This window comes from Amblyomma maculatum, chromosome 1, assembly GCF_055883805.1.
Source record: "Amblyomma maculatum isolate TAMU_Amacu chromosome 1, ASM5588380v1, whole genome shotgun sequence".
NCBI lineage: Eukaryota > Metazoa > Arthropoda > Arachnida > Ixodida > Ixodidae > Amblyomma > Amblyomma maculatum.
Window position 1 is genome coordinate 228,339,208 of NC_139344.1, and position 27,356 is coordinate 228,366,563.

Below are 27,356 nucleotides of genomic sequence, written 5' to 3' on the forward strand. Positions count from 1 at the left end.
TTGCGTTGGTACGATTTTATTATCGGCTGCGAGAAGAAAATAAATTGAAAAGTGCGTCATCGTTTTCGCATCGAATTTTTAAATATCTCGAAAAGTCGGGCTTTTCCTTGCGTCCAGGGATGAAACAGTAACCCATGTAGTTAGGCTAATAGGGAACCTTCTTCCCAGCCTCATAGCGATGCCTCCGGGATAGCAGCATTAGCATGATGTTTTATCTGAAACACTACGTATTTTTTATTGTTCGCTTTTTAACGCCCTTCTCCCCATCACCCTACTGAAAAAAAAAAAAAATAAAAAACGACACTGCCTATTTTGGGTCTAGTTGAGGCTTACCTTCTACAGCCAAACAGCTTATCTCTCAACGCGCAGTAGATCAGCTGTAGATAAACAGGTGCAGCGCAGGTGCAGGTGCAGATAAACAGGTGCAAGGTGCAGCGGTGGCGTAGCAGTAGAAAATCCGCCTCGCATGCACGAGGACCGGGGTTCGAATCACGGTGCCACGCAATTCTCCACCGGACAAGGAAAAAAATCCGCGTGTGGATGGAATTGCATAAATAGGTTTGCGGTGCGACCTGATGCCGGTGCACCACCTCTGGCAACGCACTCCCGCACTAGAACAGGAGTTGGCCACCCTGGTGCAGTAAATGGCCGCAACCTCCCATAATTAGTCCTATAAAACCCCGTGCCTCAGTCACCATCGGCTGCGGAACAACTGACCATGGCGGCGGTCAGACCTGTGACACAGCGGGCGTGCTAAGAATTCCTGGCTCCGCTGGACAGGCCGCCATTGGAAACTGACCCAGCAACGTTTAACGCTGGAACCCTAGCTAGTGAAGCTAATTTAGCAGTGCTGTTAGAGGAGCTAGAGGGTATGAAATGGTATTTCATAGGGCTCAGTGAGGTGAGGAGGCCGAATGAGGCATAGACTGTAATTAAGGATGGACATGTACCATGTGATCGAGGTTTACTGGAGAGGCGAGAACCAGGAGTAGGTTTCCTTGTTAATAAGTATATCGGGTAATATAGATGAATTCTATAGTATTATTGAGAGGGTAGCAGGCATCGCAATTAGGCTTAATAAGCGGTATAAACTGAAGGTTCTACAGATCTATGCACCAATATGTAGTGATGATGACCAGGCAGTTGAAAGCTTTTACGAAGATGTAGAATCGGCAATGCGAAAAGTAGCAGTATACGGTACTAACGGGCGACTTCAATGCCAAGGTAGGGAAAAAGTAGGCAGGAGACCAGGCAGTAGCTGACTATGGCATTGGTTCTAGGAATAGCAGGGGGGAGTTACTAGTTGAGTTTGCAGAGCGCAATAATTTAAGAATCATGAATACCTTCTTCAGAAAACGGAAGAACCGGATATGTCTGGCACAGGAATGCTAAGATTTTCCTTCGGCGAAGGAACGGCGAACGTGCATGGCGCATTCAAGCCTTAAATGAACTGGAAAATGTTGCAAGCAGCAACCCTCTCATTAGTTCTTTTTGGTGTTCTTTCATATATTTTTCTTTCTCAAATCTTGTCATGGACACACAATATGTACCTTTAAATGATTTTGATAATTTTGTTGGCAGCGCCTTTCAGTCGTCATTTAAAGTATTTCACGCGAACATGCAAGCTGCTCGAAATATAACCACTCTACTGGAAGTTCTGTTAAATCAAATCAAGACCCAGTTCAGCGTACTTATGTTGACCGAAACATGGTATCGTGACGATGGTGATGCAATCTTTTTTCCGGAATACCAGACATGCAATCTTAATCGTAGCTATGGCAGAGGAGGCGGCGTTGCCATGCTGATAAAGAAGGGTGTAAAATATAATATACTCCCACCTTTCACTAAATCAACAAGAGATTTTGAGTCATTATCTTTGCGTAGCGGCAAGTTGGTTCTTGTTACGGTATACAGACCCCCCGAAGGGAATTTCACAGTTTTCTTTAATTTTCTTGAATCTCTTTTCTCGTACGTTAATGACTCTAATTTAAACCTTGTTTGTAGTGGCGACTTCAACTTAAACATGCTTCAAACAATATCTAGTCGTGTCAAAGAATTTAAGCTGTTGCTTGAATCACAAAACATAGCTAACACCATATTACTTCCAACTCGTATTACATCTTGTTCGTCAACATTAATTGACCTATTCTTAACCAATTTCGCAGATCATCAAGTCAAATCGGGTGTTCTTGCTTGTGACCTCAGTGACCACCTGCCTATTTTTGTTTGTGTGAAACTTTTAGAAAAGGAGAAGAGAATAAATCGCAAAGTTACCTATCAGCAGATTTTACCATCGCTGTTAGACCGATTCCGTAATGAAATATCAAGAGTGGACTGGTCAAATGTTCAAGAATCAACAGATCCTAATGTCTCATACTGCTTATTCACTGAGAAGTTCGTCGAGCTAAATTTACAGACAACATTTTCCTTTCCGCACCATCAGTGTGTCTAGAAAAATAAGGAAACCTTGGTTAAATGATTACCTAATGGCTAAAATTAGAGTTAAGAATGACATGTTCCATAGGTTCATTCAGTCCCGAGACATTACTCATTTGAAAGAATTTAAGAAGTATAGAAATAGCCTTAATAAGGAAATCAGAAAGGCTAAAAGTGATTACCTTGCAAATTCCTTTAGTTCAGTAAAGCATGATTCCAAGTCTACCTGGCGAAAGCTCAATCAGGTTCTTGGCCGTTCACAAGTTCCATGTCCGATTAGTGAACTTAAGATCAATAACAAGTTGCTTTTTGGTCCTGCTTTGGCGGATGCGTTTAACGAGCACTTTGTAAACTTACTTCTACCTGTATTGCCTAATCATGTAGAGCACCTCGTTAAGGAAAACCCCAGAAGTATATTCTTCAGTCCTGTGACGAACAATGAAGTGTATTTAACGTTCACACAACTAAAAAACTCAGCCAGCTGTGATGTCCACAATGTGCAAATTAAGCAAATTAAGCCTGTAAAATATGTTCTTGATATTATATCACCTGTCCTAACACACATATTTAACTTGTGTATAAGCTCTGGAGTATTTCCCAATGACATGCAAATAGCAAAGGTCAGAGCTATATATAAAAAAGGTGATCATAACATTCTTAATAACTAACGCCCAATTTCTATCCTTCCTGTATTTTCTAAACGGTTAGAGAAAGTTGTGTTGATGCGCCTTGAATCCTGTTTTGAAAAAACAAACAGCCTAATTGAAGCGCAGTATGGGTTTCGGAAATTTCGATCCACACAACTTGCGTTGCTAGATCAAAAAGAATACATTCTAACAAACATAGACAACAAACAGTATGTACTAGGGATATACCTAGATTTCACCAAGGCATTTGACTATCTGAATCGCAACTTGCTTCTTGAAAAACTAAAGAAGTACGGTGTTCGTGGGTTACCGTTAGAGCTAATCAAATCATACCTTTCACATCGCGTGCAATATGTTGAGCTCGATGGCCATTCCTCAAGTCTACTTTCTATACAGTCGGGGGTCCCACAGGGAAGTATTTTAGGACCATTTCTATTTAATGTATACTTAAACGACATCGTCAGTGTGGAAGCGCAGGCTAAGTTCGTCATCTATGCTGACGACACTAGCATTTTTTGTGTCTCAGAAAACTGCACAGAACTGTTTAACATTGCAAACTCGGCGTTACTTAAAGTAGGTGATTGGGCAAAACAGAACGGTTTAATAATCCACAACAATAAGACAAAAGCGATCGTTTTTCGTGCGAAAACAAGACTGGTACCGTCGGAGTTAAAACTTGAGTTAAATAGCTCGGAAATAGAAGTCGTGCGTGAATTTAGAACATTAGGAGTCATTTTTACAGATACTATGTCTTGGGACCGACACATAGATTACATATGTAATAGGCTTGCGTCAGTAATTGGTATTCTGTATAGAAACAAGTTTTTCTTACCTAAGAATGTTATGATGCTTTTATATAACTCTCTCTTTTTGTCTTACATTAATTATTGCAATCTCGTGTGGGGTACTACTACAGTGACTAATATGCAGAAACTCAGTAGGCTTCAGAGAAAGGTAGTTAGAATCATTACACACTCTATGTATGACGCTAATGCGCAACCATTGTTTCAAAAGCTGGGACTTTTGCAAGTGAAAGACATGTACAAATACAATCTATGTCTCGCATTAATCAAAGGAAGAAAGCAGAATAGTAATATCCTAACAAATTTAGGAAACTTAACTCCCAAAATTTCGTCTGGACATTTTACGCAGAAACCCGAAATCTGGAAAGTTGATTTCAGTAGAACGAATTACGGTGCGCAAACACTAAAATATTGTATCCCATCGCTTTTAAATTCCTATTTGTCTAATAATACCGACATTTTACAGCTGAATGTTAAGCAGCTTAAGAACATTTTCTTTCGGTGTTAGTATTGTATAACTTTTGGAAATGATATGACTTTCTTGTGGTGTTATCTTGTGGTGATATCCTTTCTGATGCATTAGTATACTCCTTTTTTTTCCCCCTTTGTTTTGGAATAATGCTGTGTGTGCATGTGGCTAAACTGATTTCAAATGCAAGAGAGTTGCATATATTATCTCCTTTTTCAAGGTTACCTAATTTTTCGATTTCTTAGACTCCACTATGGGCCTAGAATTTTTGTTTGCCACTGCACATTTCTGTCGCCCTTGTCAGTGTCCACGCGTATATCTTTTGTGTAACCAGTATTTTCCATTGGTACAGTATGCCTTGCTGTCAAGTGCCACCTGTCGCTCTGTCGCTATTATTGTAGGGGGGGCGAGGACCAGTCAAGCTGCGGCCGCAGCTTTTAGCCTCGTCTCCCTCCATCTTTGATGGAAATAAAGCTTATCGTATCGTATCGTATTAACATGGAAATGTCCTAACGGGGAGACTAAAAATGAAATTGCCTTCATACTGTGTTCAACCTCCACCATTATGCAAGATGTAGACGTAATCGGAAACTCGCTAGAAAAAGTGGCCACCAAGTATACGCAGTGCCTGGTGTCATGGACGATACCGGGACCATGGAAGAATGCAAACATTATCTTCATTCATAAGAAAGGGGAAGCTAAGACCTTAAAAACTGCAGCCCAGTCAGCTTACTGTCTGTTACGTAGAAAGTATTTGCTAAGGTATTCGCTAATAGAATCAGGACAACCTTAGACTGCAATCAAGCAAAGGATCAAGCAGGTTTTCGGAAACGGTACTCTACTATAGATCATATCCACTCCATCAACTAGGCGATAGAAAAATGCTCGGAATATAACCAGCCATTATACATAGCATTCATTGATTACGAAGAAGCCTTTGACTCAGTAGAAACCTCGGCGGTGATGCAGGCATTGCGAAATCAGGGAGTAGACGAGCCGTACATGAAAGTGCTGGAAGATATATATATAGTGGCTGCACAGCCACAATAGTTCTGCATAGAGAAAGTAACAAAATTCTCATTAAGAAAGGTGTTAGGCAACGAGACACAACCTCCCCAGTACTATTCACAGCTTGCTTAGAGGAAGTATTTAGAGACTTGGAATGAGAGCAGTGTTAGGGATAAGGGTAGATGGAGAATACCTCTGTAATCGGCGATTTACTGACGACATTGCTTTTCTAAGTAACTCAGGAGATGAACTGCAAAAAATTATCGGTGACCTAGACAGGAAAAGTAGAAAGGTAGGATTGAAAATCAATATGCAGAAGACTAAGGTAATGTTCAGCAGCCTCGGGAAGGAGCAGCAGTTTACGTTAGGTAGCGAAGCAATGGAAGTAGTAGGCGAATATGTCTACTTAGGACAGGTAGTAACCGCAGATCCGGACCATGAAAAGGAAATAACAAGAAGAATAAGATTAGGATGGAGCGCATTTGGCAAGCACTCGCAGATTATGACTAGCAGCTTACCGGTGTCGCTCAAGAGGAAATTATACAACAGTTGCATCTTGCCTGTACTCACCTATGGGGCTGAAACGTGGAGGCTAACCAATAGAGTTCTACTTAAGTTGAGGACAACCCAGAGGGCTATGGAACGAAAAATGGTAGGGGTAACACTAAGAGATAGAAAGCGTGCAGAGTGGGTCAGAGAAATAACTCAGGTTACCGACATACTAGTGGAAATTAAGAAGAAGAAATGGGCATGGGCAGGACATGTAGTGCGAAGAGAGGATAACCGATGGTCGCTTAGGGTAACAAACTAGATTCCAAGAGAAGGAAAGCGTAGCAGGGGGCGGCAGAAAGTTAGGTGGGCGGATGAGGTTAAGAAGTTCGCAGGAGTCAGGTGGATGCAGCTAGCACAGAACCGGGTTAATAGGAGAAATATGGGAGAGGCCTTCGCCCTGCAGTGGGTATAGTCAGGCTGATGATGATGATGATGATGATGATTATATAAAAAGGATATGCAGAAATTTTCTTTCTGTAAAATAGTTCTAAAAGAGCACTTAAGACACCTCCAGCCAATATTTTACTGAGTAGAATTCAGTACTGTATTGGTTTGGTTTGGTTTGGTTTGGTTTATGGGGTTTAACGTGCCAAATCGGCTCAGGCTATAAGAGACACCGTAGAGGAGGGATCCGCAAATTTGGACCACTTGGTGTTCTTTAACACACGGATGCCCTGCTTTTCGCCTCTATCGAAAAGCAGCCGCCACGACCGGGATTCGATCCTGCATCCTTGGGCACATCAGTCGAGCGCCCTAACCACTGTATCACCGCGGCGGGACTTCCGACCTAGAAATAAATTCTGTGGCTTGGTCTCACAGTGCTAATATTTCTCCAATAGGAAGAAACGCGTTTCATTCTCGATAAATAGATGTGAGCGCATATTCAGAAATCTCGAATTTGCGAATTCAGTCGCTGCCTATTCTATTATTCAGAGGAATCAGTAGCGCGTGTTTATAATTATTGGAAACAAGTGGAATAGGTTCTTAAGCGTTCAGGATGGTTTCAAATACTTCGCAAGTTGTAATAAGGAATGCGGTGTATTTTTTTTTTTTTCTTCTTTTTCCGGACAAAAGGTACGACGGACACAGCTGTAAGCCCATGGCTAATGTCCCGTCTAATGTATGCTCGCATTCTGCTTGATGGAATTGAGCCTTTGAGGTGTTGAAAAGGTGCTCTCGCCCATGTTGGCATCTCGGCATTTCAAGAGCAGCGGCTAATTCACTGCCGATTGTAAGCACTGCGCTGTCACTCGCATAGGCTGAAAGCAAAAGCGACGGTGGCAGGCAACGCGACGTACGACAATAGAAGTACGCTTCGTACTTGACAAACGGTCTCTTTACCTGGCACCTCGGTCTGCTCGTAGTTTAAGTAACCGATCGCCAGTGTTTGAGCCATCTGCGATCCTGCAGCGACCTCTGAAGCGCAGACATACGTAATTGGGGATCGAGAACCCGCAGCCGGCACAATTAACACCCATCTGAATATGCAGGATAACCTAACCATTATGAAGCGTTATTGCAGCTCAACCATGCACACAGAGCAGTTAAGACGTTCATTATTAAATATTCTTCTAGAAGCTACCTGGCAGCCATAGGAAATGGCATTTCGAACTGGCCGAAACGGTACGCATTCCGAGGAGAAGGCATGCCGCACTGCAATGCATGAAAGAGCAGCCGGAAAGCCGGAAGCGTGAACTATCCGCTTCCGGATAACACCGGCGTTGTTTGGGAAGTCAGAGAAAGACTGGCAACTGCTCTGCCCGCAGCTCTGTCTACTCGTATAAGTTACATGGAGCTCAAACACATCTGGATTCGTGGTTAGCATGAGCCGACTATAATGGCCCCCGATCATACACGAGGAGAAATGCGGTGCCGGAAAATCTGTGCCTCATGCTGGCATCGCTGTACCCGGCAGTAATTTTGCAATTCAGCGCATTTTACTAACTTGTTCCAACTGGTATACAAGCAAAATACATCGAGGTTGTCATGCACGTAGCAGCACAAACAGTGGCTGGCATACTCAAAGTATACGTGCATGGAGCGCCAATTATTGCCTCATTTAGCGCAACATGGGAAACGCAATAAAGCTGGACACCCTGCGACTTGCATTTAAGCAATCATGTCAACTTACATTTACGCCGTTACGACCAATAGTGGACAGAAACACACCGCCGTTAACGTTGCACTGTACCTACGAGAAAGATTTGCTATCCGTCGACCTTAGAAAATCGACGCACCCCACGAAAAGGTGTTCCGAGTTGGTTCGAGGCACCTTTTATTTATGTACAATTTATCAAAAGTCCTTCGCGGGACGTTACATGAGGGTTGCGAATAACACGATAAGAAAGAAACATACAATATTTAAAATCATGAACAATAGATTACAACGATGAATGCACTTCGTATGGCAACAACCTCGAAATAAAGCGATCGATCGGATCAGTCCGATGCACCATTCCGAAAACGGGGACCACACACGCCGCCTATCGGGCGATCCGTCTCCATGTGAGGGGAGGGGGTTCAGCGCCGCGACGCAGTCCATTCCCGTGGGAGCGTTCATAATGCAAATACGTGCTCTCAGTGGACCAGGCCTGCAGGCTTAGCAAACCCAGCCTTGATGCGCGATCTTGGAGGCCATGGCTCCTAAGATTGTCCCGCCTCGTGATTGTACTGAAATGTGGCCTAGTGTAGCCCTTTGCTTCATCAAAAGCAAAAGGTAGTTTCCGTACGTGTGTAGTTTGATGATGACCTAGTTAATATACTGATGTCTTGCAACTCGCTAATGGCGATCAGCGTTGCGTCTTTTAATAGCTATCTATACAGTTACAACAGCATACTAACGGCGCCGTACATTGAGACACCGCTGCCGCTTCACTGTTTGTCATAATATTTTGGTTAAAACACTCAATTGGTATTCTATTCGCGTTTGGCTCAATTGTTCTTGTTCGATTAGACTATTACCTTTACGAAAAAATACTATTCGCACACACCCACAAATAGTTACACATAAAAAAAAATTACACCGATAACACTTCTGGGTAGTAGCAATGAACAGCGCAGCTGAGTGGAAACATTGCTCGTCGAGAGGTGCGGTATACGTATGTTGCCATTGGCCACCAATCACAAGCACTGCGCACACAGGCGGAGCCGGCTCAAGTCAGCCCCCCCGAACGCCCCTTGCAGAGTACCGTCTATTTAGTCGGAGCTACTTCCTTTCGCCTTTCATCGATATTCCTCCTCCCTCTCACTCCTTCCGCCCCTTTTTTCTTCACCCCTTTCGAAGCTTTAACGGCAATCGCCACTCAACCCATAAAACTGGTCACAACAGCTGCACTGTTAAAGCACCGGAGGCTATGAAATTCCAACTTCTGGCCCTCGGGCTTCTACACTTCATGCAGCAGGGCTTTTTCATATTCGTGTTCACACGCTTTGCTGTGTTTACCATTAGTTTTCGACGGTGCTCATTTTATAGGACGAAACGCCTGTTATGATTGAGAAATAGCTGCTGTGCACAAAAGACAAAGTTAGCTGCCGTGCTTTTTTTTTTTTTTTATGCCGATGTAAGAACGCCTTTATGGAACTGTATACCTATCATAAATTATTGTCGTTTTGCCCACCTCGGCCTATAAAAGCGCAGTTGTCATTGAAAGTATACCGACTTTGAGGGAGCTTCAATTAGTGCTCCGTGCCCATATGAACTCTTTATTAGGCTGAATCGCACCGAGTATTCTTTTTCTTTTTCATACGGACGGCATTACAATTAGGGGAATTTCTGAATATCAAGGCATGCTCTAATCTCTCCCGTGGTGAAATGGCCGGGAACTCTTTTTGTTTAATATTATACCTCACGCCTTTCAAGCTAGCTAACAAAGCGCATAACTACAAATTCAAGTTTTTTTACACAGAAAAATGAAAAAAAAAATGACATCTCGCTGAATAATCTTTCTTGACATCTTACCACAACCTGCTACTCAGGCCTCGCACGTACCTATGCAGCGGCAGCATGCGTTGTGTGTGTAACCTTTTTTAAGCAAAGGTGTCCACATCTCAATTACGGACGGACAGCTTGCTTTATTTCCTGATTTTGTGCAAGCATCGCTCCTCTCGAATCGTGCCGATCTAGCAAAGAGTATTTCCCACGGCGGACCGCTTAGCTACGCAAAGCCCACCCGGTGGTGCCTCTGCTCCGCGCTTTAACGCGCGATCTTGACCGTAATGTCCGTAGTGACAAGTGGCCTCAATTAGCGAGCGTGCGAGATAACGGGACGGTCTACGGCTTTAAGAGACCATAAGGCCCATCGAGTTTTTCGAGCCGCGCCGCTTATCTTTGCCAACGTCGCTGCGGCGGAAGCTAATGGCGCGCACTGGCCATGCGTCTACATGCGGTCGCTGATCAAAACGTTCCTCCCCGCCGCCTCCCGACTTCCAAGGGGAGAACCCTGATAAATGACGCCACTGAGCTCAGCTCCAGAAGGAGAAAAAGCGCTCCCGACGGGAGGGAGAGCGCCTCCGTCCCTCTATTTCTTTGTGCGCTCACTCTTGGTGTGTATTTTTTGAACCACGGAGACATACGTTCCGCGCACAAACCGATCACTCCAAGCTCTAGGCGGTAGACAGCGAACAGCTGCGAGCTGAAAAAAAAAAAAAAGTCACCAAAAAGAAAGGAAGCGCGTATGTACAAACGCAAGTGGTGTGTGCGTCCTCTTTAGACTTTGTAACAAGTGCAGCTTTTCTTTTCCTTTCATTCTCCATATGTCACTGGCAACATAGCAAAGCCTGCTCCCGTCAAGGTGGATACTGAGTCGTCTCTACAGCGAGCTCATTCCTTTTCAAATGGCTAGCTTTACGCTGGTATGTTTGCCTACGCCAAAGGACGGCCGACCGCACTGTGCCGGCCACCGGCCGAAAGAATGTCGCCAAATATACACTTTACGATAAGGTTTCTTTCTCTCCAAGAGCGTCGTTTCATAAGACGCATATAGATGTATTACTCAAGCAGCAGCAGTCGTCAAGTATTGGCGCAATCTAAAACAACGTACGCGTGCGTCTGTATGCGCGCTCCGGAGGCGCAAGATGTCAGTCATGTTGGGACATTCTTGTGTGCAATGTCCTGCGCTGTCACCACAAGGGGAGTGCTGTTACGAAACTGCCAACCGAACGTATGGCTCGCTCCCAAATGAAAGGCTTTTTCACTCGTCCCACCTCTACGGGCCCTCGGCGAGAGCGGATGTGGCCTTTATAGTCTTATATTGGACAGCGCATTCATCTTATCATCGCCCGTACTTTGCCCAACATCGAAAGCTTTTATGTAACTCACGTACCATCAAAATCCCCGCGGTAACCTTCCCGCCACCATTCCTCACAACCACCTGTAGAGGTGGTAGATACTGTAGAGTTGGCGTCAGCACATCAGGGGCCGAATACCAAGAACTCATCGTACTTTAGAACGGTAAATGATTCGCTGTCACCCTGATTGGCGTACGTCGCGGTTATCGTCATTGCCGCAGTTGCGCGGCCATGGGCGCGACCGTTTCTTCTACACAAATTTTCTTGACAATTTGGCACCTGATTTGCTGACGTCGGCTCTCGTAATAATGCCAAGCTTCGAAGTGACATGGTTTAGGCTGCGTTAGTGATAGTTGGGCGTAGGCCAGATTATACAAAAGGTTGCAACAAATCAAATATTAAAAAAAGAGAACAGAGGGGTGAGTTGGCGGTGTGAGCTTATGCGGACGAGAGAGTAGGGACGGTGTGTGCGATATCCAGTGCTGCCGGGAACCCAGCGGTTCTCCGGTGGGTAAGCTGTCCCCTGACCTCAAGCTCGGCTTCTCTAGGAGACGACGTTTAAAAAAAATGAATGTTTGACCCCACCTCGTACACACAGATATTATGTTTGACATGACGCGCTTTGGCTTAGCTGCGCTAGCACCATTGAGAATCAAGTTCTATAACAAAATTCCTCCACATTCCTTGTTCATGTACAAACAGATAGAAAAACTAGAATGCTGTTTAACACTGATGTGCCAATGCAGGAATCTCGAAGATACACTTCGATTCAGAAAAAAAAAAAAAAGAAAACGGCATGCGCAGCTCGAGGCATGTTTCATAAAGAGTTGCCATCAAGAAAGCCAGCTACCATATCGAAGCCTAATATGCAGCAGGTAGATTTGCGAAGCTATTGGTAGCACTTGGTACTATAGCCGTGAGGCACAGCCAGGATGATTATCCTCTTTTTCAGAGGGCAAGCATATAGAACGCCTCGTCGAGTTCTACCAATATGTCGAGATGTCAAGCGACATGTCGACTGACGAATAGAAACCAAGCGCCGGACATTCAGAAATTAAATTTACGTGCGAATAAGATCTATGCAAATGCGGCCCCAGCAGCTCAGTGCGATTCATTTTACGGATATCTCGAACCAAAGTTACGTGTCTTCTTACTATGCACTACTCATTTTACTCCTCCCGATTACACATCCTGCCCCCAGTCAAGGAGGCCACACTCGTACAACGTTTCCGCAGCATATGCAGTATTAAATGAGTAAGTAATGCGCTTACCAGAAATTAAGGTGCTTTTGCATTTCAGTACACCCCAGAGTACTGGAAATAACAATCTGCAGCTGCTGTAAAATTATCTCCAGTAAATGGCAAATTGCTGTCCTAGCATGATGTAAGGAGTGAGAGTGGCGCACGTTTAATAGTCCATGTGCGAGTTTTGAAAGCGGAAACAGTTACTGTACTGGACGCGAGAAATGACCGGTTCTATTCAATACTCTAAGACAATGCCAACGAGGTTTGAGAGAGAGTCTCAGCCCGCCCCTAGCAAACATGGCAGTAATTGAATTGGTGATTTAAATTACTGTAAATTAATTTTTTCTTATATTTTGAAATTTAAATAATTATTATCTGTCATACTAATTTAGTAATATAGTGAAGTACTTTATTAGGGTACTATTTTAGCAGAAAAAGAAGTTAATTCCTTTCGAAATTATCTTTGCAAAATACACCACTGTTTTTGTATCGGCAAGCCTACGTAAGCCCGGCAGGGCACCTCGGAAGCAGGAACGACGCGCGTCAAGCGTGGGTCAGCGTTGAGGATTGGCAAGAAGAAATCGAATTAAGTAGAACTGTGCTTTTGCAACCACCTGAGTCCTGGGGTGTGTAGTCAGGTATCTTACTGCAGGTATCCTGCGTGTAGGTGCGACCATGCCCTAAACGACAAGATGCAAGGCGCAGAACAGCCAAAGTAGTTCGAAACAAGTCAGTAGCATGCACTGGCATTCCGTAGGTGCCTTTGGCTAAGGGCACAGTGGTGAGTCGTTACACTCGTCGCCACGAGGTGAAGAGGGGCACAAGAATATATGTCCATCGCGCTAACATCACCGAGGGCAAGTTGCCGAGGTCGATACACTGGAATACCGGAGCAATAAATAAACAACTTCACGGGGTTCCGACGGTCGAAACAGCTCCGGGCAGCAAGACTGGGTTCGCGTCTAGTTTTTGTCTTCAACCCAATGCAAGTGACGTGTGTTTGACCATTGTTCCGGCTTTTGTTGGTTTGTGGCCATTCTAATATCTTTGTAATGGTGCATGAAAGAGGTAGGGAATGATTGTCTAGGATGGAATTCGACGGGAATGCGAAAGAAGTTTGTGTCGAGCGCTTAGAGAGATGGTGCAGCTTCGTTTACTATGTTTACTTAGATTTTTTGCATAAAACAAAATTAATGTAAGAGTAATCACATTAATTTCGGGAAGTAATTGCAACGTAATTCAGTTACTGTTCATGGCCAGTAATTTGTAATGTAATATAATTACATTCATATAATTTTAGAGGAGTAATCATCAATGTAATTAAATTTATTTTTATAAGTGATTTTACCATATATGACCTCTAGCCATTGTTTTTTCCTTTTCTCTCACTCTCTCGCAGACCTCTTCAAGGAATTGCAAAAGACAGCTTATTTATTAATCAACAAATTAGTGCAGCAAGCTAAAGACTACAGCTTAAGACTAGAGGCGTCCAGATGGCCACCATTTAATTAGAGTGAGGAATGAAGGCGCGCAGACGAAAAATCGCGAAGCGTTATGACTTGCAGGTGTCAAATAAAGAACGTTAGCCGTGCTCATTCACGGTGCTTCGCTCTTCTATGAAATTTATTATAAAATATAAAAACCCCTGCGGAGGCAAACATATCCGAGGATGGCGCCTCTACTCGTTATATGTCCTTTGGCGGGATGGCTCATTTGTGCCGGCGGTTTGGCGTAAGCACAGCCCTTCTCTAAAGTAACTAACTAAATTTTGGGAAGGATGTCCTTAAAATTTACAGTCCGCATGTTGCATAGTAATCAACACAAAAAAATGGTTACGGGGGCATTTTAAGACTGCTTATACGTGCTGCTGTGAGGGTGAAAGCGTTAATGTTTAATTGCGAGTTTATATGTTGTCGGTCGGAACGCCTAGCCATGAGCTAGCGATGCAATGTGCAACGAGAAATTGTACTACATCATCGGGAACGCTGTGCGATGAACGGTTGCGTATGATACGAAATTAGGGAAAACTTGTCCCTCATGAAGGTCTGTCAGTTAACCGCATGTGGGAAGAAGATGGCTGCTCCTGGCCCTTCGGGGCGGGAATGCGGGGTCCTTCGTTTCTTGTGGCAGAGGCTCTTTGCCATACTGCATGGGTATCTGTTATACAAAGCCTAGTCTTGCCATCGAAGCGCTGAGTGCGATGACGGCATGCACAGCAAATACCCCCGCAGTGTAACAAGGAACCCCGGCACAAGCAGCGAAGGTCCCCGCATTCCATCCCCGAAAGGCCACGAGCACCGACGGCTATTGCGACGCCATCATTTCGGGGCCACCCTCCCGACCTGAACAAATACAACGATTACCGACGAAATTATGTCTCACTAGCCGTGCTGATTTCGAGCGCTACGTCATTGCGCGGAGACACAGCATGGTAGAACCTTCGGAAGCATCTCGGTGTGCTAGCTTCCAGACAACGAGAGCTTAATCGCAATATTCGTATGCACCTGTTTACGAAACAGACTCGGTGTTGAGTGTTACGCAAGTGAATTTGATAAACGTATGGTAGAGCGACCGCAGGAAGTCGCCATCAATGGTAGTCTTAAGCCAGCTATGTACAGAGTTAATCACAGTCAATTTTGCTCAGTTGGTGTGCTTCGGAGCAAATGAATCGAAATCTGGTCGCAGCTACTTCGGCTTACGTGTGTTTTAGGCTGCGTTCAAGCGTACATGCAGTTTAATTAGTACAAGGCAGTACTAATTTTACACTACCGCTTTATTTACGCTACAAAGAACCGCTGGAGCGCCACAGACAAGAAAAATTGTGGGCCTCCTCCAATTTGTTTTCGAAGCCAATGTTGAAGCATGTATCAAAGCTAAGAATAACCCTGGACATACGGCCTTTCACAGTGCCTCATATTTTCTCCTATTGTTTCCGCACAAATAAATTTCATATTTCAAGGTAATAACATGGAGCACACCTGGTATATATTTTTTTGTATCCCGATGTCGCGCTTATAATTTTCCTTTACATTTTTTTTTTTTTTTGACGCCTGCTTAACTTCTGCCTGGCTACAAAGAAAAACCGTTCTCTGCACATCCTTCGCGAAAACTCTTCGCAGGCACTGAAGAATGAGCGCCAAGCTCATTCGACACGGCCTCCTTCTTTCATTTTGAGAATGTTACGAAGTCTCACACGATAGAAAATCGTGTTCACTCATTCAGAACAATGTCCATTCTTATATTAACTTGTTAAATATTCTAGTCAGTATTTCCTTACGTTCGCCATCAGGCAGGTGACCAAGATCAGGAGACCAGGATCCATACCCGAACTTTGCGTCGTTTTTAACGACTCCCGAATGGCTGTACCGTCAGAAGCAGATGTAAAAATAAAAACAAACAAACAAGCAAACAATTACGTAGTTGTGTACTGCTTTACAGTTACAAGTAAATGACAACCGCTGAAGCTTCTGATCGTCGATCGTAAACAACAGGCAGCTAATTTGCTCATAGAGCAGGGAGTTCTACATTTAACTGAAAAGAGAACGGAGGTGTGTGTACGTGTGTGTGGGAGGGGGGGATTTTAGCATGCATGAACTTACTCGCTACGCAAATGGTGCACGTTTTCCACCGTGCTGAAACAGCAAGACGCCGAAACAACTTGCGGTCTGCAACATCGCCTCACTGAAGTTTCGGCCGTGATCGGAGAACTGAGCAGGCAGTGGTCGTGTTCTGCATTCTTTTTATGCAAACAGTACTAGAACCACGAGACAGCCCTGTTAGGCATTGGTCTCGGTGAATGAAACAAAAATTGATGATATTTAAAGCTTCCTGTTACGTTTATGGTCATGTAAGCGCTGACTGAAATCGCAAACGACATATTCGAAGGTCCACCATGCATGGTGCGAAGCGTACGCGGGCCCATTGACGTCAGAAAAACCATCTCACGAGCTCAACGCAAAGATACAGCCCTGCAAGCTATAGACAGCCGTAATTGAGATCACAAAATTGAGACCATAACGAGGATCACAGATCCTCTGGCATGTCTAACGCGTCGGTTTAGCGATGTATCGATGACGCTGACCAATCGCATGATGAGCGAGTTCATGTTTCCAGACTCTGCATAGTTTCATGATGCAAAGCGATCCGAAGTACAGCTAATACTGGGTTTCAAAATAGCGCATTCACGTTATTTGCACGCCCTAAATACATTTTGGGGGATATTGTTCAACAACAACAACAAAAAAAAAAAAAAAACGTACACGCAGCGATAAGATCAGTGACAGTGGCACTATTAAAAAAAAAAAATTAAACGCTGATGACAAAAAAAAAAACGACGTTTCTTTTTAGGCCTAGAAGCTGCCGAATCAGCAAAAGAATTTTACCGCCCATCCATTTCGTTATCGGCCACATAAGACGAAACGAAAGCCTTTGAGACCACTCCAAAGATCAGGCCGGTCTGAGAGCCAGTCCCGGGCCCCCCGCGGGCCAGGCAGATTCGGCACATGAGCTGTTTCGACGGGCCTAGGCCGGGACTGGACGGGCTCAGGCTTAACGTTGCGATCCTGGATAAGGCTTGGACCCAAAGCTAGAGGGCCGCTTTGCTGCTTTTGATTCACTATTTTATAGTCAAGTGCACTATCGGCGTAATAGCAGCGACACGGATGTAATAAATCCATGGTGCGAGTGAAAAAGACATTGAGGTTTATTGACTTATTTACTCACTACATCGTCGCGGTGACTGCTGAGCTAAGGTACCCGAGTTTGATCCTGACCGCGGCAGCCGCGCTTCGATTGAGGCAGAAAACATGTCCCCCGTCCACTGCACAGTGTCATTGCGCGTTAAAGAACCCCAGGTGGTCGACATTATGCGGAGCCCTCCATTACTCGTCCCTCACAGTTTAAGTCAGTTTGGCTTGTACGGAACCCCCTTTACATTTCGCGTCTATTCAAAGTAGACCAGTTCAGTCATGTCTTCAAACCGTGACATCGTGTTTATTAAAAAAAGAAAAAAAAAAGAAGAAAAAATGAGTCATTCCACTGGTTGGGAGGACGCTTTATAGTTAAGGCATCGCGGGCTGTAAAATATGACTGACTTGCGGAACTAAAAGTTGTTTATTGCGCGAGTGTATTTACGTGTGCAATTTTGTAGCATTAAGACGCCTACACAGGTCCGTAACTGCACACGTACTGCACACGTTCTACTAGAGCTTTAAAGTTGGGGACCACTTTCAGCATCGATGCATCTTTTATTGCGAAATAACACTTTTACAGGGTCCAAAGGGCATTTCCGTTTGGCTCCTTGAATTTCCATATTCCTCTATGTTAGCTCCATATAGGGGTGCGTTAACTATGTTACAGAAGAGAAGACGCAATACGTTCGCTCTTGTCGTCTTTGTCTTCTCTTCTATAATATAGTTAGCACCCTTATGTTAAGATGTGGCAACTAGTCTTTTTAAATATTTGCTATATCTCTAGGCACCTATGAGATCCCTGTTCAAGAAGGCGGCTGGCACGAACATGCCTTATTATTGCTTCCTTTTGTGCTAAAAAAAGGAACAAATTGCTTCAAGCCTTACCGCGATTTGAGCTTCATTGCCGGCCACTTTTTTATTTGTCTTGTAGGAGTCTACCTGCTCACAGTATGCGGGTTTCACTCCGAGCTTTACGGGCCGGGCGGGGCTGTGCTCTGTAGAACCATAATTTAGCGGGCCCGGGCCGGGTCCGGGCTTGAAGCCGCAGACCTGATCTGGGTTCGCGCTTAGGACTTTGGACTCGGGCAGGGTTGGGGCCTTAGATTGAGGCCCGTGCAGTGTTCTAAACCCTGTGCGCAATTCTGAGCCCGCTGACCCAACGACCAAAACCGCAGCACCGACGATGAGTTTATTGGGAAGCGAGAGGCGCTTTAAGTGCGTGTGAATATTCGAAAAATTCGAAAGGTGAATTGAATATTCCCCGCATCGCTTTAGCGAGTCAATCAAATAGCCTTCGTTCCAAATTATTGCACACAAACCGAATATGTTCTCAACTTCTCGGCTACTTTTCGCCACATTGGCACAAGGTTCGGTTAACGCCCAGCACATTTTTCTTCGATGACTGTTCCAAAAAGGGAGCCCACACCGACGTTGCAGACAATTCCGTCGCGATCAGTATGCGAGGGATGAAAGCTTCAGCGCCCGAAGTGGGATCCATTCGGATGGCGGCGGTCATAATGCTCGTAAATGGCCCGTTGGACGGCAACGCTGGGCTTCGTTTAGGCAAATTCACAAAAGCCTGCACTGATCTCGGTGGCCGTATCTCATATGTAGCTGTTCCCCACGTCTCTTGCTCTGAGCTGTGGCTATAGTCTATTCTGTCTATAGTCTCCAATAGCAAAATGTGATTTTCCTACATGTATAACTTGATTGCCATAGATTCTATATATTGCTTTATGTTGCGGCCCCTTAGTGGAGATAAGTGTTGCGTTGTTTTTAACTGCTATGCATTTAACGCCATAAGTTATAGCACTATACCATAGCACCGCCTCTGACTCTCTGTTTCGCACGGTTGCGCGTTTTGTCCCAATATTCGCATAAATAAAAAAAAATCTGTGCGAACATTCCATTTGATTAGATCCTGCCCCTATTCGATTCGTGTTCGATTCAGTTAAGAAAATGTACTATTCACGCCTCCTACGTTTTTACCTCCTAGTGTCTTTGAGCTTCTGAGCACTCGCTACAGCAGCGTACGCTTTGTACGCTACGTTTGGGACGTCACAATAGAAATTTCTTCGGTACTATATGTGATTCGTCTGAACTGCTGCATCCGATTCCGGCGTTTTGACCAGTCGGGAGCCACTGAAAGCAACGCTGTCGAAAATGCCGCAAGTTGTAATACAGACCTTGTTTCACTTCGTACTTCATTTCTGTGACTCTAGTATAAAGAGCCTGCCACCATCCATAAATAAAGAAGGTCATATACAATACGAATTTAGGCTGCTTTTCGATGGAGGCGAAAGCAAGGCGCCCATGTGCTGTGCGATGTCAGTGCACGTTAAAGAACCACAGGTGGTAGAACTTTCCGGAGCTCTCCACTACGGCTTCTCTCATAGCCTGAGTCGCTTTGGGACGTTAAACCCTAAACATCAAACCAAACCACGCATTTCGCCCATGTTTATGAATTGATTTTCATGAATCAGCAACATGCCAGTCACTTCTTTCTATATTCAGTCTACTGCTATCCCAATTATGGTTTAAGCAACAGTTGGCCAAAGTTCTTATGTTGTGGTTTTCAATATTCTTAGACATAGTTGTCACAGTGATCACACAGTGTGCAGTATAATGGTGCTTCAAATATTGAAAAAAAAAAAAAAGGAAATACAGCGTGATAAATTTACCGTATTTCGTAATGTAGCGCACAACGAACAGTTATAACATAACAGCACATGATAACCTAGAAACGTGCGCTACGGAACACTGGTTAGTTGTAATGGGCATATATAGACAGAATCTGATTAAACCATGAAACACGTGTACGAAAATAGAACTGGTAATTTTTGTCAGATGCAGGCTCACAGATGTACTGACATCAGAACAGTTTTAACGGCACGAATCATTACAGAGCCTCTGTCCCGACCGAAAATTTCGAAATTTGCCCGAAGGTGCACGTGATGACTACAATTATAACGAGGGGATTCGCAAGCGCGCAGCTGCCAGCTTATTTTGCCTCCGGACACATATCTGTCGCGATTGGGACTGCCTATCAATTTCACAGGTGACAACCATCGCATAGTTAGTCCTCTCTCCTTAAATATGAGTTGCGGATGTCGTTAAGCTTAAGTCATCGTTAGAAAAGGTTTCATGGCGAACGATGTGGCCTTCCTGAGCTACATTGCTGCACATTGGCGACGCCTTGCGGAATCGGTGACCTGTGCAGGACACGGCGCCTGCGCCTTCGTGCGTGAAAGTTGCGCTTGGGTGTTTTATTGTACCGAAAGTTCCTCCCGCTTCTGTGCATACTGTTAGCGTTTCACGTCCAAATATCCTGCTTATTCGAGGCATGCAAGGAAAGGTAGCTGGGAGAAAAGAGATGAAACACGCACGACGCCAAGACGGCTGTCCTGTCTTGGGAATCGATACCATGCAGTGCCCCCAGCAGACTCACTAGTCTAATGTAGCAGGAACTTGTCAAGCTGATCCATGTTTTACGCGTGAGTGCTTTAACGGAAAGCGATACGTGCCAGTGTTACATTTAGGTCACGCCCTACGTGCTCTTTATAACCCTTTTATACCTGAGTTTTGTAATGCATGGCCGGAAAACGGTAGACGGACGCTTCGGACCCTGTTTTGCAATGTAATGACAACGCCGCGCGCGAAGCAATCAAGCTCGCGACCTCATCCCGGGGACGGTAGCAAAATATCCGATAGTCTTCGGTCCACCGTGGCTGACTACACGCGTGAGCGTAACCCGAGCCCCAACCAAGCGAAATGTCCCTGCTCTCCTCTTCCCCAACATCCAATCAAGGTGCATGCTCTCTCCGCGGCCGCAGTGTTTCATAAACAGGTCTCAACACAGTTTTTAACGCAAACACGCACGTTTCAAGGAACGGACGCGCTGCGGCGAATTGCACAGCAAATTGTTCCAGTACCGGATCCCCTACCTGTGCCACAAAAATAATAAGTGACAGCTTCACTCGGTGCTTCGTTTCTTTCACTCTTGCCCTCTCACTGTCGTCGCCCTCCGCTCCGACACATGCGGACCGGAAAGGGCTCTCGTGTTTCTAGTCTCCAGTGCAGGGGGTACGCGTGCACCCATACGTAGGTGCCTTCTTTCCTGCTGCTCTAAATGCGGAAGTTTGGAAAAAGCGCGTCCCCCTGACACGCTCTCGTCGCTGATAGAATGCATGCTTAATTATAACGAGGGGAATTGAAGCCGCAGTGAAATGTGCGTGTGTACCAAGACCTTTTTACAACAGCCAAAGCATTACGCGAGGTCGTGCATTTTTAGCCAAATAACATTCACCTTATACACGGAATGCCGGGGATAAAAACGGAAGTTTAGAAAATTGACTTGCCACGGGCTGCAGTTTAATGTTAGAATGCAGTTACGTTGCCATGAACAATTTGTATGCTTGTATTGCACTGAGACGGGACACGTTTCTTTTTCGATTCATCACTACATTAGTGGAAGTTTACGCGAGAAACTTTTAAAAATTAGCAAGTATACTGCCCTAATATAGTCCTCTTTTTTTTTTCTTGCTCTTCCAGGACTGCGCAAGCGGTTTTTGTAGCAACAGCTTCGCCGTGAATGTGATAACAATAAACATAATTCAATATTCTGTTCGAGAAATCTCTGTAATAAAACTTACTCAGGAATAACTTAACTTAACCCCATGTAGTCTTAAGAAGTGCTTGATAGCACTCAGCTAATGTTCACAAGACTTTCGCTTGAATTGCGTATGCCTTATTGAAAGATAATTAAGCTTTAAAACAAGCTCAAGTTCCGTATGTGAATGCAAATGCCAAATGAGTTAAGTCGTGCCTCTGAATGGCACGAAATCTGTTGCACATCACCTCCTTTCTCTGCGTGGCTGTTTCCAACTCGAAACGATAGTGTAACTGATTTTATTTCAAGCTTTATAATAACTATAGCAAGTACAAGCCTGTCGGATTTCAACAACCTTATTATTCTCCATGCTGCACTTCGCACTTCGCGAAATTAAGCTATTTTCACGCCCTTTCTTCTGACGATACTTCTTGCATCGACGGATATTCCCATGGTTCATTTCAAGGTCCCGTCTTGAGTGTCAAAATTTTCTGCTAACTGGCCTCTTGGGAAACACATTAAGAGAAGGGCTCGTGTGAAAGATATTCACTTCCCCCTGCTTTTTTTTTTTTTTTCATGCAAATTTTTCCTGCTTCTATGGTGAGCGCCCACTTTTCTTGTGTCTTCAAATTTTATGCTACTATATAAAGAAGCAAAACAAGAAGCAAGCAAATGGCCAAGTGTTTTTCTAAGAGTCCATAGCTCAATACTGTATCTACATTAGCCTTCTATATTTGCTGTTTGTTTATTAAATGGCCGGCTTGTTATTTCAGAAAAGTTTTTTTTTTTTCTTCCTTCCATTTTCCTGAACAAGAACGAAAAAAATGACGTTAGCGTTTAAGGAGCAGCGTATTAAAGGTTTCGTAACTCCTTCAGGTTCGCTCGCCCTTTTCTACAAAAAAAAAAAAAAAATATCTTGCTTTGCAGAGTACCGTCTTCTTCACACGGCTAGCATTAATTTGCGTCCAACTGCACGCAAAGGGCATAAAGCGAAACAAGTTTTTTCGTTTTCGCTCTGTCGATTTTCTCCTTTTTTTTTTTTTTTTTTTTAGTACAAAATGGTCAACAGCAAGCAGTTACGGACATCAAAGCCTGCTTTTGCGAATATCTTGACTTGCCATGTCCACTGGAAGTAACTCGCATCAGTTCTGAACAAGCCCTAAACTGTTACTTAGTTGTTATGATGTCATAACGAATTATCTGGTAACCTTAATAGTCTTAAACTATTCAACTATCTTAAATTCATTACTGCTGTCTGTGAGCATGCTTTATGGCTTTGATACGTGAGATAATAGGCATTTTTTCCAAACTTGTATTGAATTCTTTCTGCTCGCATCGCTGTCGCGACAAGAATCACTTTAGAAGCAGCCAAACAATAGTTTATTACGAGGCAGCATTTAGTCTTTCTCATCAAGAAAAGCTTCGTTATAACGTTAATTAATCAGACAATTGTGCGTCGTAAGCGATGACTAGCTTACACGTGCACGTTGACGTAGTCACGGGTTACCTCAGATCCCGTATTTGTTTTGTGTGTGCTGAAGAGCACTGGTGTCCAAATGCACTGATACCAAAACATTAGAGGCACGTCATTTTGCTACAGAAAACGAGGTAAATGGCCTTCCAAAACTGCGCGTTTTACATATAGTTAATTAGCCAGAACACACATTTAAATATGAGCGATTGCATCTGGCCGTAACGATGGTGTGACAACATTCCCTCTCCTAGTAACAAGTACAACATATCCTGTACGACAGAGATACCAATGTTCGAAGCTAATTACTCCCGTTCCAACCCACTTCGGCGCTTATCCGCCACGCCTGTCGTTGTCTGTGATTATTACTCCTTTGTTTGACGGGGACTTGCATGAATTTTGGTTCTTTCGCTCGTGCCTCATCTCGCACGCGAGCCTAAAATCGCGGGCTTGTTTTTGCCTTCAGCTCATATGAAAAAAAAAAAAATGAAATTTGGATATGAAAGCCTCCTTTGTGCTCATAGAATGCGTACAACGATATCATGCATGTCATTTTATCCCCATATCGTAATACGAATGGACTAGTGTTTTGTCCTGATATGGTGAGAGGAAACATCGGATAGATCATGTGGCCTTTCACTATTGTTGAAGCCATTTTTAAGCATAACTGTAGTTCGCATCATGAAACTTGGCGCTTAGTGCAAATAGCGAAACTTTGCGTCGTCGAGTATTAACCTTCGTTAAGAGGATAAATGTCCCTAATGACAATAATGTGGAAGTTGCAAACATTATGGTGTGTCGACTGCTGATTTTGCTAATTTAACATTTGCGGAGCCTTTCCAATATCCTACAAAAAAAAAAAAAAAAAAACACGATGGGTTCAGTGAAGCCATGTAAACATGGGAAGGAGGTGCGATACCCCTGAAAGTTACTTTCCTATGTATTCCTTTTCTTTCGTCTCCTGGAGGAGTAAGTGTCCGATTCCATTTGCGAGGTGCACGGAACGACTGTATGTGCCTGAGTTCAAACTATTCCTGAAAGGGAAAAGAACACTGTCACAGCTCCAAAGGTTGGTTTGAAACTGTGACCGTGACGAAGGCAGCGCAGAAGGCTTTTGAAGAAACGAGACAGCCAACTCCCGCAGCTGCAGATGAGGGCGTTTCATCGCGTGTGCTTACCTTCGTAGCGACGGCCGGCGCCTCCCAGATTGGCGAGCAGTAGCAAACAAGTCCATTGTGCAAGAGTCACTGAAGCACGCGGTGCCATTCCACCAGAAACTGCAGTTTGTCTGGTCCGCCGCGCAGTGTCCACAGTACTGAGACGTTTAGGCGCCAAAGCCAAGTCTAAAGCGAAGTAGCCGCATCCTCGTTACGGAATGGGCTATACACCCAGGGCACACGGGATGTTGCGTATATTATTAACCTTAGACGCGAAGTAAATAGTAAAACGCTTACGCGCCTGAGTCAAAACCCGAGAAACTTACTCGCCGTGCCAACAGCACCCTAGGTACCTCTTTCTCGAAACGGGCGGTGTGGCACAGAACTTCCTTTCTGAGGAAGTTCGAGCAGAGCGAGTCCGTCGGGCGGGCGAAACGGCGCACTTTTCAAACTTCCCACGCAATCAGGGCCTGGGGAGCGGGCTCGCGACGCCGGGAGAGAATCCGCTCCGCTCAGCTGCTCCCGAGAGGAGACGGCCCGTTTCTGAAAGAGCAGCGGCCGAGTTGGGCTTCGCCGCCCGGCGCTTAAGCGCGCCGCTAGTGGCGCGCTGCGGCCGCCATGGAAACTGTTTTCCCATTCAAAGCGGATCCCAGCAGGCGACCCTCCTTTCACGGGCCTCCGGCGCCGTTAACCTCCATCCCTTCTACCTGGCTGTCAGCTCGTAGCGCGTATACGATGCTTTTCGTGCGTGGTCGTGACGTCAGTTTCGGCACTGGCGTCTTTATTTTCGCGGCGAACTCTCGGGGTGGGCCGGCCAGCTAGGGCAGTGCTGTAAAACGGGCATTGCTCATTGTCAGACGCTTGCTCAGCACTTTTCTGCTCTTTCAAGGCGCACCTCTCTCCCTTCCAATTCTGGGATTTGTCAGCGGCTGAGGCTCAGTGTTTAAATGCGCCGTGGTAGTTGTGACGAGAACTGACCCTTTATGGCTCCATCGCCGTATTCACAAGTTCTTCCTTTGGTCCCAATTTTCTGAAAAGAATGCATCAAGACCTCAGGAATCAGCTCGCTGTCTTTAACACCTGACGCGCCAGTAATCATGCATATAACCCAACCTGAAATCGCGCGTGCTCTCTGACGGACAACTTCTAAAAATCAGATATAACCACCTTACGTGTAGCTCACATGCCCGCTATGCTGTAAATAAGGTACGCTCAACAGCCATTGTTTGCCAGGAGAAATTCTACAGCGATATTTGTGGGAAGTCTTTTTATGGCCCATGGTCTTCCGGTGGGGGTCGTCAACCATTCTTAAACGGTTCATATACATATATGCTGCCAGCCGCATTTATTGAGTTATTGGTCTTGGCCAGTCTTGGCCAGATGCTTGCGATGTTCGGTCGCGTTTTTTCTTTACTCTCAACCCTTTCCTGCCCTGTCCACACAAACGTGTGGGTGTACCGAATGTTCTGTGTTAGATCCTAAGGAAAATGTACCGTAGCTAACTAAAAGATACGATATTTTCAGTACTCTGAATAAATTCAAAATATTGTGAAAAACAATTTTCTATTCTTAATGTAGGTTTATGCAATAATGCCCCCTTTCTTTTTCTAGACAGGAGTGTCTAGGGACCTAACTATTAAGCTATCGTTGCTTTCTTTTTATTCCTGTTCTTTGGGTAAAGCGCTAGACTGGGCTAGTTGGTTTGCCATAATTAAGGAGCGGCGCACCAGGAATACACATAGGCAGGAAATATCGAAGATGAGCTTGGTCCCTCTTTTCTTCCTGTCTGCTTGTATTCCTGGCGCAGTGCTCGTTAATTATGTACTTTAAAGGGCGCTTCCTGTTGCCTTAAATTTCAATCTCTTCTGAGTTATTACTAACTAGCTGTCACTTTCAACTGACATGTTCTGCATGAATGTGTATTACTGCGCGTTCTATTAAGCAACGAGATGGACATAGAGTCGCCCCTGCTGCTCTAATGTCAACTATCCGCGGCCTCAACTCTTGGATGAAACACCACCAGTTAATATTTTTCACAGTAACGCAGTCGCCGCATTTACAACTCTTATAGGGTTAGAAATTTAGAGAATACTTCGTATTTCGACCTTTACCGGGACCGGCCATGTCGAGAAACTAAGTATTTAATTAAGAAAGAAGATAAGTTGTCGAAGAAGATATATGTTCGCGCAAAGGGGAAGAACTCTAGAATCTTTGTTATCACAAATTTCATCCCCTCGTACCAAGTTCTTAAGTGGCCCCATGAGCTGTGAAACGTGATGTGCCATGCGCTGACTAAACCACTGAAGCCGAGTTCATTAGCAGCACATCTGTGAAGAGAATCGACATTCTATAATGATGTAGGGGAATTTACATCTGATGTGGAGAGGTTACAGGTGAAAAATAGGGATTTTGTTCGACGAATCGAAGTTCGTGTCATGTACAAATGATAGGATTCGTTGCACCCATTGCCGCAAACTTACATAGACTTCGATTTTTTTTTTTTTTTTTACTTTCCACGTTTAGCCATAAAGGTCAGAACATTACATCACGGGACAGTAACGTTCACTGTAACCTCCCTCTCGTGGATGTGGTCTCTTTTACCGAAAGCAGATAAAAATGTGTAGGAGGTTTGTTAGGAAATTGTTGGAAATGTCATGTTTCCACAGGCACGTAAGAATCTGGGATATTGATATATATTTTTAACTAACCTTTGATTAGAAGCCATTTTCTACGCTTGTGAAAGATTGGTAGAAGAGGGGTGTGGACATTGTGGAGTGGTCAAGCCGGTTTGCTGAGACGATTTCGTTTCAAAATCTTTGATCAGGCTTTTCGCGTCGTTCGAGGTACAAAAGAGCGGGCAGCACCAAAAGCCATTTTGAGCAACTGCCTTAACAGAGGTGAAAAACAGGCTACATATGTTCTTCGACAGCTTCCTGGGTTGATTCCTTGGTCGGCGCTGTCAAGCAGTGATCGACGGAAAAGG

General features: G+C 44.5%; 1 protein-coding gene across 1 annotated transcript in view; it reads right to left on the reverse strand.

The window, feature by feature from the left end:
- Nucleotides 1-24,499, reverse strand: part of LOC146205838 (synaptogenesis protein syg-2-like) — a 439,404-nt gene extending 414,905 nt beyond the window's left edge. Inside the window, exon 1 of the mRNA XM_084586959.1 lies at nt 24,395-24,499. Within this exon, the coding sequence (XP_084443085.1) occupies nt 24,395-24,482 (88 nt within the window). The 5' untranslated portion in view covers nt 24,483-24,499. The remainder of the gene's footprint in view (nt 1-24,394) is intronic.
- Nucleotides 24,500-27,356: the final 2,857 nt, after the last annotated feature.